This window comes from Cetorhinus maximus, chromosome 1 (genome assembly GCF_964194155.1).
Source record: "Cetorhinus maximus chromosome 1, sCetMax3.hap1.1, whole genome shotgun sequence".
NCBI lineage: Eukaryota > Metazoa > Chordata > Chondrichthyes > Lamniformes > Cetorhinidae > Cetorhinus > Cetorhinus maximus.
The window spans coordinates 231,067,752-231,087,789 of record NC_135879.1 but is presented as its reverse complement, the minus strand read 5'-3'; the positions used below and the strand labels follow the sequence as shown (position 1 = coordinate 231,087,789).

At 43.2% G+C, this 20,038-nt stretch overlaps 1 protein-coding gene and 1 long non-coding RNA gene across 3 annotated transcripts in view; one reads left to right on the top strand and one right to left on the bottom strand.

Annotated features, from left to right (window-relative positions):
• The window catches only part of LOC144687906 (uncharacterized), a 572,568-nt gene that overhangs the window by 174,924 nt on the left and 377,606 nt on the right, over positions 1-20,038 (bottom strand). The gene's annotated exons all lie outside the window — the stretch shown is intronic.
• The window catches only part of suclg1 (succinate-CoA ligase GDP/ADP-forming subunit alph), a 61,049-nt gene continuing 43,586 nt past the window's right edge, over positions 2,576-20,038 (top strand). The window contains exon 1 of one of the 2 annotated variants that reach the window (XM_078554461.1): positions 2,576-2,729. In XM_078554461.1, the coding sequence (XP_078410587.1) occupies positions 2,696-2,729 (34 nt within the window). In that variant the 5' untranslated portion in view covers positions 2,576-2,695. The remainder of the gene's footprint in view (positions 2,730-20,038) is intronic. The other variant, XM_078554452.1, reaches the window with a different exon arrangement.

Genomic DNA, 20,038 nt, shown 5'->3' with positions numbered 1-20,038 from the left:
GTGTCTGCTGGTGGTGCTATTGAGATCTTTAGCTTCTGCCAGCTCAACAGCACCATCAGCTGATAGGTTTCGGTACTTCCACACTGTTCTAATGTGATATTTTTGAATTTTGAAATGTATTACTTTGCCCTGCCAATGACATCCTGGACTTGTGAGTCTTTGCAATGATCAACAACAGCCGCAGACTGCAGCCTTGTGAAAAGTTTCTCTTCTCGATATATTTTGCACAGGTCTAACCCAATCACCGAGTTTTCCTGCCGTCAGCCTTAATGAGAGTGATGTGTGGATCCCAGGAAGGTGCAGAGGTGATACCTGTCGGAGCGAAGGGTTGAGGTTGTTGTCCGCTTCTTCTGGATTGGCGATCCATTTGAAAGCGTGAAGTCTGTAGGCTTTTGTTGATAAGTATACTTTGCCTCTATTTCTTCTTAATAGTTAATAAGTTTTAGTTCATTAAGTTGATTGATTAGTCTGTAGTTGATTGATTAGCGTTTGGTTGTTTGACAAGTGTCTTGTTGTTTTATTTTGCTTGTGTTTAATAAACGTTGGTGTTATTTGCTAATTCAGCGTCTGAATCTTTGTCTAATGGTTATATCCCTAATGAAATCAAACAGTTTAAAGGGGTAATTTGGGATCCAATAAATAATGCTGCATGCAATAAATTAAATCAAGTCTAAATTTATCAAAACAACCCTTTTTAAACCTACATTAATGGATCAAAAAAGATCATTAATAGAAGTTGGACTGCCAGGTGCTGTAAGAGCAGCTTTATGGTTAGTGGTACCTTTGTGTTCTTTTATAGGTTTTCTGTCTCCACTCGAAATGGAAAATACTGACTGGCAAATTGAAAATAATACAGGTGTTTCTTTTCCGGTTGGTCGTAAATATGGAAAATCCTTTTGAAGCAGGTTGTTAAAGCTGCAATTACACTTTTTTTGACAATACCATTTTTACTTTGAATCTTGTGTGGGTTCAATGTAATACAGCCCCATTCAATTAATGTCATAGCTATAGCAACTGTAATAGTGGTGTACCATCTCTTATAATTGATGTAATAATAATAGAACATTTATGAATATTTTTCTCTAAAGCATTTATTAATATGGTTATTTAGTCATGTAGCAGATGCTTTTGTCCAAGGCAGTCCACTACAAAAGATTAGACAAATTGGGCCTGTATCCATTGGAGTTGAGAAGAATGAGAGGTTATTGAAACAGGGTCATTGAATATTTTTAAGGCAGAGGTAAATAGATTCTCGGCTAACAAGGGTATCAAAGTATATGGGGGTAGGCAGAATAGTAGCATTGAAACCACAATCAGATCAGCCATGATATCATTGAATGGCAGAGCAGGCTCAAGGGCCCAAATGGCCTACTCTTGCTCCTAATTTGTATGTTCATATACTCTACTTGTTAAAAATCTTTCATGGGATGTGGGCCTCACTGGCAATGCCAGCATTTGTTTCCCTTGAACTGAGTAGCTTGCTAGGCCACTTCAGAGGGCAGCCAAGAGTCAACCAGACTCTGGTAGGCCAGATTGGGTGAGGATGCCAGATTTACTTACCCCCTATGGGTTTTTACAACAATCAAAGATAGTTTCATGGTCACCATGCCAAATTTTATTGGTTGAACTTAAATTCCACCAGTTGCTATGGTGGGATTTGAACCCATGGGTCCCCAGAGCATTAGCCTTGGCCTTAGTGACATTACCACTACACCAGCATCTCCATTGCTGTACCTCTATGGTGCAACACAGGAATTTATGTTAGGGTGTTTGCGGATGTGTTTAAAGAACAGAGGACTCTTTGAAGAAGATTGTTTGTCCCGGGAGACAAAGTGCCTCAACTGGGAATTGTATGGGGTCACATGGTCACCCTATTCCAGGAATAAGCATAACCAGAGATGGACAATCCTAACCCACCAACCGCACATAATGTATTTTCTAAAAATAAATTTTGTAAAAAGTTGTCGTGTTTTGTTTAATTGCAATCTGTTTACTTTTTTTCAGCTATATTGTCAAAAGGCTTCTTAGACATTCCAGGTTGTAATGAGGGCTGTAGTAACCCTGACCCCAGTTCATTTGGGTGGGTAGGAAAGCATTTACAGCAACTTAAGATCAGAAGAAAAAGGAGCAGGAGTCGACTTCACGGCCCATGGAGCCTGCTCTGCCGTTCAACAGGGTCATGGCTGATCTTGGGCTTTAACTCCATTGTCCTGCCTGCCCTCCCCATATCTCTTATTCCCTTAAGAGACCAAAAATCTGTCTATCCCAGCCTTATATGTATTCAATGATGGAGCATCGTTGGACCACATACACCAGTTTTAACCCTGTTTTGTTTTCCCCTTGCCTTTACAGATGCTGACAGACCTGCTGCACCATTTGTATCTGACCTTTGCAGGCTACTTGCTTTGTGTTGTTGATGACCCAGCACAGAACTACACCTCCCAGAATCCTCCCATTCTTTTAGGCAACCTAGCTGACGGCCTGTTACAAAAGAAAAACACCTAAAGCTATTCAAGTGGAAAAAAATCAAACCGGGGAGGTTCCTTTTGTACGAGTGAAAGGATAAGTTGTTTCCGGGTGTGAAGGTTGCGGAGGTTTGCCGGCGAGGTGTACGGATTCAGGCGGGGGTTGGGGATAGCTGTCAAGGGGTCCTGGCGGGTTGTCATTGGGCGAGTGACCGCCGTGCGGGGAGACAATGGCGCATCGCGGGCTCTTGGCGCGGCTCCTGGGTGAGTCTTTGCAGCAGCGTACGGCGGCCCGAAACCAGGCTCCCCGCGGCCGAGTGCTGTAGGTGCACTGCTCACCCCGCTCCCGGCTCCGGTCGCCTGCGGCTTTTGCATTTGTCGGAGAAGCCTCAGTTTGTAGGCCGCAGAGTGACCTCTGACCCCTAGGCTGAAACCCTCACAGAGAGAGACAGAGAGAGACAGAGAGAGAATTGGGCTAGTCTTGTACATTCAGTGTTTGATAGGGTGCAGCGTTAAATGCACACCTTTTCCCTCTTCGTTGCCTTTTGTCACTTATGCCATTAAGTTTTTGCATGTGTCTTATTTTGCTTTCAGGATTCTGACCTTTTTTTAAATAAAAAGTTCTTATGTATTCCCTGAAATTTAGAAGATTAAGGGGTGATTTGAACCAAATTGTCAAGGCTTTTGAGTCTATTTGAGGAACTATTTCTGCTGGTCTGGGACTGGGTGGCTAAGTCTTAAAAATTAGAGCCAGCCCTTTCAGCAAAAAAGGACTTGTGTTTACGTGGTGATTTTCATGATCATAGAGTCATAGAGTTTTACAGCGCAGAAAGAGGCCCTTTGGTACATTGTGTCCATGCCGGTCATCAAGTCCCTCTCTACTCTAATCCTGTTTTCTTGCACTTGGCCTGCAGCCTTGTATGCTATCATCTGAAGTCTCAAAAGCGCTTTGCAGCCATAGATGTACTTTTGAACTGTAGTTACTGTTGTAACATGGCAGCCAGTTTGCACACAACAAGCTGCTGCAAACATTAATGCGATAATGACCAGATAGTCTGTTTTTGTGATGTTGATTGAGGGATAAATATTGGCCAGGACACTGGGGAGAACTCCCTTGCTCTTCTTCAAATTAGTGCCATGGGATCTTTTATACCCATCTGAGCAGGTTTAATGTATCGTCCTGAAGGGTGGTAGAAGTTTGGAGTTTTCTTGCACAAACTGCAATCCATGCTCGTTCAACTGTAAATTTTAAATCTAAGATAGATTTTTGTTAACCAATGATATCAATTAAGGGATATGGTGTAGAGGCAGGTATGGAATTTGGTGGCAGGTCAGGCACAATCTCAGTGAATGACAGAACAGGCTTGAGAAGCTAAATGGATGACTCCATATGTATGTGTTTTTGGGGGTGGAGGGGTACTTGAATCTACTCCAGTGTACTCACTCTCCCCCTTTTGCATTTTTCCATTTGATTTCTGAACTAAATTATCTGCATGCATGCTGTAATATGGGTTATTGGTTAGGTAATCACCAATAATATAGTGGCAAATTATTTTGTATACTATTTTGTTTGTGGTGAATTTCTGTTATACTGGATTTACAAGCCAGATTTAACCTGCTGGAAAGCTCTCTGCATATCTTATTTGCTCATTGCTTTTGCCCAATATTTCTTTTTCGTCCCAGTTTACTTTTATGTCCTTTTGCCCTCCATTTCTTAAATTATCCCCCTTTATGGACATTTCATCCATTTTATTTTCCTTTCCCCACCCAATGACTGACTCCCCCCTTGCTCTCTATTCAGGTCTATTTTGTTTTTTTGGCCTTTTCCTTCCTTTGTTGATTTGAACTCCTCATATTGTGGATGTGAACCTGGCTGGTTTCAAGGTATAAATAGTACTGGTGCTACTGCCACTGAAACTTGCACTGTTTGACAGCTTCACGTTGTGTGCACTGAGCCTGCTGTAAAGCTGAGGTCAGCTTTACAAGAATGGCAGGTTGGGCAAGGGATTTCTGTACCTGGATGCTGAGTCTTGCCAGGGTAGTGTGCAAAGCCTCCAGCCACCCTCTGGTATTTCATCGAAGTTGTGAGGCTGAATGATAAGAGGTAGAGTTTCCACTCGGCTTGCCTGAAACTGGCCAGACCGATGTAAAAGATCGAGGCGTGTCCAGTGCAATTCGAGTTTCTGCAAACCTTAAGTTTATTTTTTTTTAAAACATTGCACTGGAAGCAGCCCCAGCCCCCAAAACTGTTCACACATCAGAATGAATTAATGAGCATGATGAGTTTTTACTAATCGTGCCCATTTGCAGGCCTTCGAGGAGGGTTTTTATTTTAAACTTTTAGGTGCAAAGGCACTTTGTGGACATCTTACTAAAATGACTTTAAATGTTAAACACCATATTGAATTTACTAAAACTGGTTATCGTACACCAACAAAGCTAGTAAAGGGTTTAAACCACTTTCTGATTGCATTGTTACGTGAAAGAGTTTATGTTTGTGATTATACATTTGTGATTCTGTAAATGAGTTTGCAAACTTGAGCCCTGACTTCACTGTGGAAAGCCAAAACAATTTGTGCCTGGATTGCTGATAGTACACAAGACGGAAACTCTATCTCTAAATGCTAGAAGGTTGTTCTGGTAGGACTGAGCTGGTGGGTAAGTGCATCACAACAAAGCCTGATCCTGCCCCCCTACATGCACTTTCCAATGAGATTCATTGGGTAATTATTAGGAGAGGAACGTTTTCCCTCTTAACCCCAAATCCAGCCTGCTTGAATATGAATTTGAATTGTATGGCTGGGTTCCACACCATGCAGTATCTTGGCGAATGAACACATTAGAAAGGAAGGATTCCATTTGTGACCTTTCGCAATTTCAGGATGTTCAAAAGTGTTTTACCACTTTTGAAGTTTTTAAAAAAAATTTATTCTTTCCTGGGATCTGGATGTTGCTGGCAAGGCCAGCATTTGTTGCCCATCCCTAATTGCCCTTGAACTGAGTGGCTTGTTAGACCATTTCAGAGGGCAGTTAAAAGTCAATCACATTGCTGAGACTAAACCAGGTAAGGAAGGCAGATTTCCTTCCCTAAAGGTTGGGTTTTTACAACAATTGATGGTAGTTTCATGGTCACCATCACTGAGATTTATTAATTGAATCATGATGGGATTTGAACCCATGTCCCCAAATCATTAGCCTGGGCCTAGGATTACTAATTTAGTGATATTACCACAATGCCACTGTCTCCGCGTAAATATAGTCACTCTTTGTAATGTAGGAAATATTGCAGCAGTGGAAAGCTCCTTGATGAAACTGAGGTGTTCTTGTGGACATGCATTTCAGAAATGAAGCCAAGCAATTTGGAATTGATAAAAACAAAAAACTACTGCGGATGCTGGAAATCCAAAACAAAAGCAAAATTACCTGGAAAAACTCAGCAGGCCTGGGAGCATCGGCGGAGAAGAAAAGAGTTGACGTTTCGAGTCCTCATGACCCTTCAGCAGAACTAAGTAAAGTTAGGAGAGGTGTGAAATATAAGCTGGTTTAGGGTGGGGTGGGGGGAGAGAAGTTGTGGGGGGGTGCGGTTGGTTGTAGGGACAAGCAAGCAGTGATAGGAGCAGATAATCAAAAGATATCACAGACAAAAGGACAAAGAGGTGTTGAAGGTGGTGATATTATCTAAGAAAATGTGCTAATTAAGAATGGATGGCAGGACACTCAAGGTACAGCTCTGGTGGGGGTGGGGTGGAAAGACTGACAGGGTATTACAGTTATAGATTTAAAAATAATGGAAATAGGTGGGAAAAGAAAAATCTATATAAATTATTGGAAAAAACTAAAGGGAGGAGGAAGAAATGGAAAGGGGGTGGGGATGGGGGAGGGAGTTTAAGATCTAAGGTTGTTGAATTCAATATTCAGTCCGGAAGGTTGTAAAGTGCCTAGTCGGAAGATGAGGTGCTGTTCCTCCAGTTTGCGTTGGACTTCACTGGAACAATGCAGCAAGCCAAGGACAGACATGTGGGCAAGAGAGCAGGGTGGAGTGTTAAAAAGGCACGCGACAGGGAGGTTTGGGTCTTTCTCGCGTGTCCTGCCATCCATCCCTACAACCAACCCCCCCCCCCCAACCTTAAACCAGCTTATATTTCACCCATCTCCTAACTTTACTCAGTTCTGCTGAAGGGTCAATTTGGAATTGAACTTTGTTTCAACTGTTCTCGCAAAGTGTCAGTCCGGATATGTTGACCAAATATGCTGTGAGCTTCAATGTTTTTCTCTATCCCATTTTTCTGTGTTTCTTCCCAACCTTAACTTGTTTCTTTGTATGCATTTTTCTCTGATTAATTCAAAAAAAAAGTTGGAAGCTGCTGATTCATCCCGAGAATTCCTAAGGTCAGAGTTTCTCAAACTTCTGTAGATTAACCTTTGGAGCTTTACTCTGTTTAACATCAACTTGTTCTTTGCCTTAGATTGGTGGGATTGTTCATTTCTGAGCAGGCCCAGTTTTTTTCTATCAGAATGTGTATAAAGCCTTTTGTTTGATATGTAATTCTGTTTGTGTTGTAGGCTTTCAGAGTCAGGTCTGCAAAATACTGCAGATATTGGAAATCTGAAAAAAACAAAACAATATTGGAAATACTCAGTAGATCAGGCATCATCTGCGGAGAGAGAAACAAAGTTAACATTTCAGCTCAAGATGACATTTTATCAGAATAGATGGAAGATCATCTCGATCTGAACTGTTAACTCTGTTTCTCTGCACAGACCTGCTGAATATTTCCAGCATTCCTTTGTTATGTAAGAGAAAAGCTCTGAATTTAGCCGGTGTCCTGAATCTCTATTCTGATTACTTTTTTGCTTGGGATAAAGACATAAACACAAATTAATTATAGATGCAGGAGGCTATTCATGACTATGTTGCAATCCCTCATTGCAACGACCAATTACTTCCAAATCTCTGCTGCTCTAAGTAGACATCGATTCCACATTTGATCACTCTTTGTGTGAAACATTTCCTCGTTGGGTTCTAATTTTCCCTTTTGCTAATTTGTCCTGCCCTTATGATTTAGTTTGCAGTATTACACCAAAATGAATTTCCCTGTTCCTTCATTCAAAATGACGTGCGTTAATATAGCACCTTTCATGACCACTGGACGTCTCAAAGCGCTTTGCAACCAATGACGTATTTTTGAATTGTAGTCACTATTGCAATGTAGGAAACATGGCAGCCAAGTTGCGCACTGCAAGCTGCCACAAACAGCAATATGATAATTACCAGATAATCTGTTTTTGAGATGTTGATTTACGAATAAGTATAGGCCAGGATACTGGGGAGAACTCCCCTGCTCTTCAATGAAATAGTGTCATGGGTGTTTAATAGGTGGATATCCATTTACCGAATCAGGCAGCCGAAGACATTCTGTGAATCAGAACTGTTTTATTGTTAAACTATAGTTCAGTACAAATAACAGTTTCCACTCTTCCCTTCTGGATCCCCTCCGTGTCCAAAAACTTAGCTCTTAAGTACAGGCTTCAATGAGCATCACCTGCTCTCAATTCACTCTGACGCTTGCCCTGGTTTACTCTTAAAGGGACCTGCATTTTTAACATTACCAATGAGATCAAGTCCGCCTGAGAGGGCTTAACGTTTCATCTGAAAGATGGCACCTCCAACTATGTAGCATTGCCTCAGTACTTCAGCGTGGGACTTGACTCCACAGCCTTTGATTCAGAGGGAAGAGTGTCACCAACCCACCCACGGCTCTGACATTTCATTTGCTACTTTGCATAATTTTTTCTGTAAGATAAACTTTCCGAAGCCTCTTTCCAATCTTGTCTTTGAAATTTGGACCTCTATCCTGGTGACACTTTTCTGCACTGCCTCCAGTTGTTTTGATCACCATAGAATGAACTTCTTGACCTATTAGAGCTGCAAATTGACTGGGGTAACTGGAAAATGGTGCCTGTGACAGTTACTGTTTTGAGGCTTGTGTGTGATATTTGCTGAAATTCCTTCTGTCAACTTCTTACTGATGTACCAGCCGTCCTGTTTTGCACTTCGAAATTATTGACACAATGAGTATCAGCCCCTTCTTCATGTGACTTAATTGTAAACTGTAGCTGGACATACCAAACAGTTAAATGAGTACAAAACAAATGTTTTAGGAGTTCGGATGTAGGATTCAAATGTTACAGATAAAGATAAAAAAGCAGTAATTACTGAAGTTAGATCAATAGCTACGCCTTGCTTTAAAAACTGTTCAGCTGAGAAGGCTGGAAGTTTAAAATAGCCATTTTGAATTCTTGCATTATTAAGTTGTTTTGATGTATATTTATCTCTGGCCTCTGTGAACCAACTTGCAACCTTTTTCTATGTTAAAAGGCAGATATAAATGCAAGTTGTCATATGAGGGTCTTCTACATTTGTCATGCTGTTTGTCCCTATTGGATGAGTGCAGAGGAGGTTTACCAGGATGCTGCCTGGTCTGGAGGTTATTAGCTACGAGGAGAGGTTGGAGAAACTTGGATTGTTCTCACTAGAGCGACGGAAATTGAGGGGCGACTTGATAGAAGTTTACAAAATTATGAGTGGCATGGACAGAGTAGATAGTCAGAAGCTTTTTCCCAGGGTGGAAGAGTCAGTTACTAGGGGACATAGATTTAAGGTGAGAGGAGAAAACTTTAGAGGAGATGTGCGGGGCAAGATTTTTACGCAGAGGGTAGTGAGTGTCTAGAATTCGCTGTCAGAGGAGGTGGTGGAAGCAGGTACGATAGTGGTGTTTAAGAGGCACCTTGACAAATACATGAATAGGATGTGAATAGAGGGATACGGACCCCGGAAGTGCAAAATGTTTTAGTTGACGGTCAGTATGATCGGCGCAGGCTTGGAGGGCCGAAGGGCCTGTTCCTGTGCTGTAATTATCTTTGTTCTTTGAGTAGCAATTTCCTCCAACTAAAAAGTGGGAAGACCAAAGGATGTGCTGCTGAGGCTTTATAAGGCTCTGGTCAGACCACATTTAGAATATTGTGAGCAATTTTGGGCCCCGTATCTCAGGAAGTATGTGCTGGCCCTGGAGAGGAGGTTCACGAGAACGATCCCAGGAATGAAAGGCTTAACATATGAGGAACGTTTGAGGACTCTGGGTCGATACTCGATGGAGTTTAGAAGGATGAGGGGGGATCTGATTGAAACTTACAGAATACTGAAAGGCCTGGATAGAGTGGACACGGAGAGACTAGGACCCGAGGGCACAGCCTCAGAGTAAAGGGAAGACCTTTTAGAACAGAGATGAGGAGAAACTTCTTTAGCCAGAGTGGTGAATCTATGGAGTTCATTGCCACAGAAGGCTGTGGAGGCCAGGTCATTGAGTATATTTAAGACCGAGATGGATAGGTTCTTGATTGGTAAGGGGATCAAAGGTTACGGGGAGGAGGCGGGAGAATGGGGTTGAGAAACTTATCAGCAATGATTGAATGGCAGAGCAGACTCGATGGGCCGAATGGCCTAATTTCTGCTCCTATGTCTTATGGTCTTATGGTCTTATTGACTATCAAGGAGCGATGGTTGGATTCTCTCTTGATGGAGATGGTCATTGCCTAGGACTTGTGTGGCGCGAATGTTACTTGCCACTTGTCAGCCCAAGCCTGGATATTGTCCAGGTCTTGCTGCATTTGGACATGGGCTGCTTCAGTAACTGAGGAGTCGTGAATGGTGCTGGACATTGTGCAATCATCAGTGAACATCCCCACTTCTGACCTTATGATGGAAGGAAGGTCATCGATGAAGCAGCTGAAGATGGTTTGGCTGAGGACACTGCCCTGAGGAACTCCTGCGGTGATGTCCTGGAGCTGCAATGACTGACCTGCAACAACCACAACCATCTTCCATTGTGCTAGGTATAACTCCAGTCAACGGAGAGTTTTCCCCATGATTCCAATTGCTCCGGTTTTGCTCGGGCTCCTTGGTGCCACACTCGGTCAAATGCTGCCTTGATGTCAAGGGCAGTCACTCTCACCTCACCTCACCTTTGGAGTTCAGCTCTTTTGTCCATATTTGAACCAATGCTGTAATGAGGTCAGGAGCCGAGTGGCCCTGGCTGAACCCAAACTGGGCGTCAGTGAGTAGGTTATTGCTAAGCAAGTGCCACTTGATAGCACTGTTGATGATCCCTTCCATTATTTTACTGATGATGGAGAGTACACTGATGAAGTGGTAATTGGCTGGGATGGACTTGTCCTGCTTTTTTTACAGGACATACCTGGGCAATTTTCCACCAGCTGGGTAGATGCCAGTGTTGTAGCTGTACTGGAACTGCTTGGCTATGGGCGCAGCAAGTTCAGGAGCACAAGTCTTCAGTACTATTGCCGGAATATCGTCAGGGCCTTAGCCTTTGCGGTATCCAGTGCCTTCAGCCGTTTCTTGATATCACATGGAGTAAATTGAATTGGCTGAAGACTGGCATCTGTGATGCTGAGGACCTGTGGAGGAGGCCAAGATGGATCATCCACTTGGCACATCTGGCTGAAGATTCTAGCAAATGCCTTATCTTTTGCACTGATGTGCTGGGCTCTTTCATAATTGAGGATGGGGATATTTGTGCTTCAGCTCATCTGCGACTGAAACCCTCATCCATGATATTGTTGCCTCCAGACTTGATCATTCCAGCGCTGTCCTGGCTGGGCACCCATCTTATACTCTCTGCAAACTTGGGCTCATCCAAAAATTTTGCTGCCCATATCCTACCTTGCACAAATCTCATTTGCCTATCAGCACTGTGCTCACTGACTTACATTAACTCCATCACATCAAATTTGTATTTCTCAAGCTTCTGGGAATTTCCTTCCATGGCTTCACCCTTTATCTCTGAACATCCTCCTACCCTACAGGTCTGAAAACTCGATGCTCCTCCAATCCTGGCCTTGTGCGTCCCTGATTTTCTTCGCTGCAGCATTGGTGGCTGTGCCTTTGTTGTTTATGTGCTGAGCTGTGGACTTGTATCGCTAAACCATACCCCCCACCCCTTTTTGCTGTTTAAAACCTTCCTCTTTGACCAAGGTTTTGTCATCTGCTCAAACATCTCACTGTGATTTAATATCACATAATGTTCCTTTGACATACATTGGAACACTAGGTGAAGGGTGATATTAAATGCAAGTTGTTGTTATAAATGTAAAGTAAGTACAGCTGAAGCCGTTCAGCCCATTCTTCCGGTGTGACCTGGTGTCACAGTTGGTGTCTTTTAGGCGGTAGAGGTCGCAGGTTTGGATGGTGCTGCTGAAGGAGCCTTGGTGAGTTGCTGCATTATCATCGCTGAATCCCCCACTATCAACATCCTGGGGGTTACCATTGACCGGAAACTGAACTGGATAGCCATATAAATACTGTGGCTACAAGAGCAGGTCAGAGGCTGGGAATCCTGCTGCGAGTAACTCACCTCCTGACTTCCCAAAGCCTGTCCACCCATCTACAAGGCTCAAGTCAGGAGTGTGATGGAATACTTTCCACTTATCTGGATGAGTGCAACTTCAACAACACTCAAAAAACTCAACACCTTCCAGGCCTGCTTGATTGGCACCCCATCCACCACCTTCAACATTCACTCCCTCCACTGCCTGGTGCACATTGACAGCAGTGTGTACCTTATGGAATATCATGGGCCGATGGTTGGATTGTCTCTTGTTGGAGATGGTCAGTTCATGTTTTGAGGCTTGATCCTGGTCATTGGCAGCTTATTTAACCATTTAGGGGTGTAAAAATTGAGTGTGATCATGAGCTTGCTTCCCATCCACACATACATGCATCCATCCTGTGGAAAGTAATTAGACGTAGCTGATTGTGACCTAACTGCTTATCTATCTACAAGCTCTGCAGCTCAGCTGTGCTGTAACTCCAGCTAGATTCACCTAACTTATTACAGATTGTGAATTGAATTTGAGACCCTGATGTGTAGTCCAGTAGCACACCAAGAAGTATTATATCGACAAAGCTATCGCCACATGGTCAAGTGCTGCCCTTTTAATTAAGTCTGCATGAATCCTATTGAATAATCCATGATAACATTATACGTTTTTTATATATATATATATATATATATATATATATCTATCTATATATACAATTATGACCAAAAGGAAACCAGTTCACATTTGTACCAATTGTTTTTTTGTCTCCTTCACTGATTTGACCCAGTTCTCTCCTATCCTGAGGGTGTTGGCTCCTTGCTGGAGTCTTTCTCAAGCATTGGCCACATTGACAGACTGGCAGCAGACTCTTTGATTCGTGAGAGTGTTGCAACCAGGCCCCCATGCTGTCCTTGCCTGAGATTCACTCTTAAACCTGGTTTAGCATTCCAGACTGGGAACCCTGAACAACTTTTCCCTCCCTCACCCATGTGGTTGAGGTGAACTGCAGCAGTCCCACTGCAATGGGTGAGATCAGCAAGCATAGCACACACAGACTGACAATTGAAGCTGGGGCCTTTCTGATCTGAAGATCCCCACTATCCATTAGGAAAACTGTTTTACAGTTTGTGTGTGTTTTGTGCTCATTCTCATTCTCTCTCTTTCTCTCTCTTTTTCTCTCTCTCGCGCACTCATCATCTTCTCCAAGTCATTTCCTAGGTGATGAATATCTTCCTAAATTTCTGTTTCTGTGTGGGTGTTAACACTTTGACTCCTTCTTCAATACCTTTTGTATATTCAGTGTTTCAGAACTGTTCTGATCCAGGCTCAGTGTAATAGTTTGACCTTACTATTTGACCCTCTCTTCTGATACCTGTTGTCGTCAACAGCGCCAGCGCATTTTATGTTTCTTGTGTACAATATCTGAAAATTGTTTTTCTTTTGTTGGACAGAATAGTTCTGCTTAGCCAACACCAGCTGCTAACTGCATTGGGAAAAATCATTAAAGCCTTTTGACATTAGAGAATATTTCAGTGCAGGTGAAATGCTACAAAATGGATTGCTGCTGCAAACCAGATATTGAAGATAAATTGTAATATTGTACTTGGACCTCCAATATGAAAACCAATACTACTTCCATAACCTATGTTGATCCCTTACCTTGCTCAGTAAACAGAAATTAAATGAGATTTAGGTTCAAGAGACAGTCACTGGCACTTTATTACTTCAGGAATTTTTAAATTTGGTATTTCCTGTTTGCAAATATTGCTGTATTAACCTGTACACTACTTGAGATTTCTTGCGTCTTGGATAATAACGAAAGTTCTGTTAATTCATCGAGTATTATCAGGCTTACCTTAAAGCAAAATCTCCAGTGTCAATACACTTCAATATTGGACCTGTGTTTAAGAAAAGGGGGGGAATCCGAGAAACGTAGAGCACAGCAGGAGACCATTTGGTCCATTGTGTTTGTATTGCCTCTTTAGTGGAGCCATCCAATTAATCCTACTCCCCTGCTCTTTCCCCATAGTTCTGTAAAAAAATTTCCGCTTCAAGTTTTTATCCTATTCCCTTTTGAAAGCTTCCGCCGCCCTATCAGGCAGTGCATCCTAGATACTAACCTGCTGTTTCTTTTGCCAAATCTGTGACCTCTGATTACCAATCCTTCTGCCATTGGGAATAGTTTTTCCTTATTTACTCCTTCAAAACCACTCATGATTTTTGAATGTCTTGATCAAACCCCTTAATGTTTTCTGCTCTGTGGAGAACAACCCTAGCTTCTCCAGTCTCTCCATGTAACTGATGCCTGACTTCCCTCATACCAGTCTAGTAAATCTCTTCCATACAGCCTTGTTACCCTTTCTAATGGGAGGTTCCCAGAATTGAATACACTGATCCAACTGGGCCCTACCCAGTGTTTTATAAGGTTTAGACGTAACCTTTTCGTATTTGTACTCCAAGCCTCTATTTACAAAGCCAAGGATCTTGCATGCTGTTTTAGCAGCCTTTCCAATTTACCCTGCCAACTTCAAATATTTATGTACCTATGTCCCCAGGTCTCTCCTGCACCCCATTTAACGTGGTACTTGAAGCTCTTTATTGTCTCTTAGTGTGACCTTTGGTTTCTGTGAATTTGATCTCAGGTGGTGGTTGCTGCCCTCTCTCCCTTACTGCCTCCTTTTTTGGCTCATAACTCAGTTCACATCCTGGAGGGAGAAGGTTAAATTAGAAACCAGTTGGTCTAACTCGTCGCCAATTCACTGTGGCAAAACCCCTCGTAATTATTTTTAAATTAGTTAAATGTACTTAGTTATGTCTACTGCAGTGGAAATAATCCACTTTCTCAAGTCTTTCCTCGTAACTGCAGTTTTGCATCCCTGCTAACGACCTAGCAAATCTACAGTGTACATCTACAAACACCATGACGTTAATGCCCAATTATTGGGGTGCTCAACACTGCTGACTGTGTCCTCGCAACTGACACTTAAAGTTAAAAGTGGTCATCAATTTAGAATTGTTGGTGTGTGGAGAAAGGTTGAGAATTTTTTTTCAACAGGAGGCTTATTAGAGGCTGGAATGCTTTGCCACGTGGAAAAGGCAGAGACAATTGCATTTTTTAAGGGAAAGCCAGGTAAGTATTTGAAGCAGAAGGTGATGGAAGCCCACTGGTAAAAGAGTAATACTGGCTTCCATCTGTTCTGGGAACATTTATTATTGAAAGGAAAGTCAAAAGCAAAATACTGCGGATGTTGGAAATCTAAAATAGAAACAGTAAATGCTGGAAGTGCTCAGCAGATCTGGTAGAATTAGGAGAGGGAAACAGTTAATATTTCAGGGCAATGACAAAGACTTGCATTTATATAGATCCTTTTGTGACCTCAGGTATCCCAAAGCACTTCACAGCCAATGAAGTACTCTTGAAATGTAGTCATAGTTGTCATGTAGGAAATATGGCGGTCAATTTGTACACAGCAAACAAACCCCACAAACATCAATGTGATAATAGACAGATAACCTTTTTTTAATTGACGTTGGTTCAGAGATAAATATTGTTCAGGACACTAGGGAGAACTGCCCAGCTGTTCTTCAAAGTCATGCCATGAGATCTTCTGCACCAACCTGTGAGGGAAGACGAGGCCTGAGCTTAACGCCTCATCCGAAAGACAGCACCGCCAGACAGCGCAGCTCTCCTTTAATGCTGCATTGTGTCCATGTATTCAGCTTTTTTGCCCCTGTTTCTAGAATAAGACTTGAACCCACAACCTTCTTATTCTGAAGCGAGATTGCTATCAACTGAGCCCAGCTGATACAACCTGTTCCTGTCATTGTACAAAGTGGAATCACAATCCAGATATACTGGTGCACGGAACAAGCTGAATTGTTAAATTACTGGACAGTTCTTTCTGTTACGACTACAGTACTCAAAACCTTGCCACTGTAGCAGGAGGCACCGAACAGCAGATTTTCATTTTGGGACCTGCCTAAATGTGTGAATGCGGCCACTCTGAAGTCCTGGAGTCCCAATAAAGCTCTAATTCCTTTTTTTAATACTTTCAAATTGCTCCCCCACTACCACCATCTACACCACACTACCCACAATCCCCGCATTGATCTGTACACTAAAAGGTGCCCTAGGTTTAAGAGGGCAAAATGAGAAGTTGTGAGTTGATCATAGCATGCAAATTGCACACAACTACTGTTAATTATCTTTTTATTCAAATCATGCTAACAACACTGGCTGCATTTCCATTTTCTTTGGCTTCACCTTTGGTAGCTTTGCCCTAATCTCTGCATTTCCAATGAGAAAAATGCTGCACATGCTAGGTATTAAACAAAAAATGTTGGAAATAAACCGGTTAGTTAGGTCTTTAGCGAGAGAGATAAACCAAGTTAATATCGGGTTAATGTGTACATCCTTCAGTGGGCCTGAGAATATAAAGATAAACAAGCATTTTAGTAAGGTTAGGAAAAATAGAGTTCAGTAATCCCCCACTTATTTTTCTCTCTTTTCCAACCTTATTAAAATGCCCCCTTTTTTTTAGTTTTCAATTCAGTATCTGCATACTGTATATATCCATGCTGTCACTAAGACCACCTATTTCCACCTCTGGAACATTGCTAGTCCCTGTCCTTGCTTCAACTGTTCTGCTGCTGAAGCCCTTATCCATGCCTTTGTTACCTCACTATTCAGATGCTCTCCTGGCTGGCCTCTCACATTGTACCCTGGTAAACTTGAGGTCATTTGAAACTTTGCTGCTTCTGTCTGAACTCTCCTCAATCACCCCTGTGCTTGCTGAACTACACTGACTCCTGGTGAAACAACATGTTGGTTTTAAAATTCTCATCCTAGTTTTCAAATCCCTCCATGGCCCCTACCCTCCATATGTCTGTAATCTTCTCCAGCCCTGCAACTCTTCAAAATCTCTGCACTCCTCTAATTTTAGCCTATTGAGGATCCCTGATTTTAATTGCTCCACTATTGGTGGTCATGCCATCAGCTACCTGGACCGTAAGCTCTGGAATTCCCTCACTGCACCTCTCCTCTTCTCATTCCTCCTTTATGACACTCCTTAAAACTTAACTCTGACAAAGCTTTGGACATCTGCCCTCATCTCATCTTATATGGCTTGGTGTCATATATTTTGTTTTATAATGCTGCTGTGAAGCACCTTGGGATGCTTTATTACATTAAAAGCGCTATATAAATACAAGTTGTTATTGTAAATCCAAATTGTTGTTCAGTAAAAGCCCAAAATGTCACTCTCTTTTCCTTTCATAGGTGCTGTGTATTTCCAACATTTTCAGATTTTATTCCTGCATTTTCAGTGATTAATTCCAGCGTGGGGGAGTGATTAATTTCAGGTACTCCTTGGGTCACCTCCTTGATTTTGTTCTATTTCTTCTTTTCATGGGATGTGGGTCCCTAATTGCCCTTGAGGAGGTTGTGGTGAGCTGCTTCCCTGAACCACTGCAGTCCCTATGGTGTAGGTACACCCACAGTGCTGTTACGGAGAAAGTTCCAGGATTTTGACCCAGCGACAGTGAAGGGTCGGCGATATATTTCCCAGTCAGGATGGTGTGTGGCTTGGAGGGGAACTTCCAGGTGGTGGTGTTCCCATGTATCTGCTATCCTTGTCCTTCAAGATGATAGAAGTTGCAATCTTGGAGGGTGCTGTCAAAGGTGAAAGAAAGGTGCCTTGTTGAGTTGCTGCAGTGCATTTTTTGGATGCTGCACACTGCTGCCACCATGCATTAGTGGTGGATGGAGTGAATGTTTAAGGTGGTAGATGGGGTGCCAATCAAGCGGGCCTGGATGGTGTTGAGCTTCTTGATTGCTGTTGAAGCAGCACTCATTCAGGCAAGAGGAGAGTATTCCATCACACTCCAGACTTGTGCCTTGTAGTTGGTGAGTCAGGGTGTGAGTTACTCTCCGCAGAATTCTCAGCCTCTGACCTGTTCTTGTAACCACAATATTTATAAGGCTGGCCCAGTTCAGTTTCTGATCAATGGTAACCCCCAGGATATTGATAGTGAGGGATTCAGCAATAGTAATACCATTGAATGTCAAGGGGAGATGGTTGAATCCTCTCTTGTTGGAGATGGTCATTGCCTGGCACTTGTGTGGTGCAAATGTTACTTGCCGCTTGTCAGCCTAAGCCTGAATATTGACCAGGCCTTGCTGTACATGGACAGGGGCTGCTTCAGTATCTGAGGAGTGGCGGGCGTGCTGAACATTATGCAATTATCCACTAACATCCCCATTTCTGACCTTATGATGGAGGGAAGGTCATTGATGAAGCAGCTGAAGATGGTTGGGCCGATAATACTCCAAGGAAATTCCTGCAGGATTTTCATGGAACTGAGATGATTGACCTCCAGAAACCACAACCATCTTCATTTGCGCTAGGTATGACTCCCACCAGCGGGGAGTTTCCCCCTGATTCCCATTGATTCCAGTTTTGCTAGGGCTCCTTGATGCCACACTTTGTCAAATGCAGCCTTGATGTCAGGAGCAGTCACTCTCACCACACCTCGGGAGTTCAGCTCTTTTGTCCATGTTTGAACCAAGGCTATAATGAGATCAGGAGTTGAATGACCCTGGCGGAACTCAAACTGGGCGTCAATGAGCGGGTTATTGCTAAGCAAATGCTGCTTGGTAGCACTGATGATCCCTTCCATTACTTTGCTGATGATGGAGAGTAGACTGATGAGGTGGTAATTGGCTGAGTTGGATTTGTCCTGCTTTTTGTGTACAGACATACCTGGGCAATTTTCCATAAAACCGTGTAGATGCCAGTGTTGTAGCTGTACTAGAATGGCTTGGCTAGCGGTGCGGCAAGTTCTGGAGCACAAGTCTTCAGTACTATTACTGGAATATTGTTACAGCCCATAGCTTTTGCAGTATCAGTAACGGTCTTCAGCCGTTTCTTGATATCACATGGAGTGAATCGAATTGGCTGAAGACTGGCATCTGTGATGCTGGGGACCTCCGGAGGAGGCTGAGATGGATCATCCACTCTGCACTTCGGGCTGAAGATTGTAACAAATGCTTCAGCCTTATCCTTTGCACTGATGTGCTGGGCTCCTCCATCATTAAGGATGGGGATATTTGTGGAGCCTCCTCCTCCAGTGAGTTGTTTAATTGTCCACCACCATTCGACTGGATGTGGCAGGACTGCAGAGCTTAGATTTGATCTGTTGGTTGTGGGATCACTTAGCTCTGTCTGTCACTTGCTGCTTATGCTGTTTGGCACGCAAGTAGTCCTGTGTTATAGCTTCACCAGATTGGCACCTCATTTTTAGGTATGGCTGGTGCTGCTTCTGGCATGCCCTCCTGCACTCTTCATTGAACCAGTGTTGATCTACTGGCTTGCTGGTAATGGTAGAGTGGGCAATATGCTGGGCTATGAGGTTACAGATTGTGTTCAAGTACAGTTCTGCTGCTGCTGATGGCCCACAGCGTCTCATGGATGCCCAGTCTTGAGTTATTAGATCTGTTTGAAATCTCTCGCATTTAGTACGGTGGTAGTACCACACAACACAATGGAGGGTATCCTCGACGTGAAGGCGTGACTTCGTCTCCTTAACGACTGTGTGGCGGCCACTCCTCCCGATACCATGGTGGTCACTCCTACCGATATCATGGATAGATGCATCTGCGGCAGGCAGGTTGGTGAGGATGAGGTCAAATATGTTTTTCCCTCTTGTTGGTTCCCTTATCACCTGCCGTAGACCCAGCCTCGCAGCTATGCCATTTAGAGCTCGGCCAGCAGTGGTGCTACCGAGCCACTCTTGGTGATGGACATTGAAGTCCCCCACCCAGAGTACATTCTGCAACCTTGCCATTCTCAGCGCTTCCTCCAAGTGGTGTTCAACATGGAGGAGCACTGATTCATCAGCTGAGGGAGGGCGGTATGTGGTAATCAGCAGGAGGTTTCCTTGACCATGTTTGACCTGATGCCATGACACTCCATGGGGTCCGATCGATGTTGAGGGCAACTCCCTCCCGACTGTATACCATTGTGCTGCTACCTCTGCTGGGCGTGTTCTGCCGGTGGGACAGGACATACCCAGGGATGGTGATGGTGGAGTCTGGGACATTATCTGTAAGATATGATTCCATGAGGATGACTATGTCAGACTAGTCTGAGACAGCTCTCCCAATTTTGGCACTA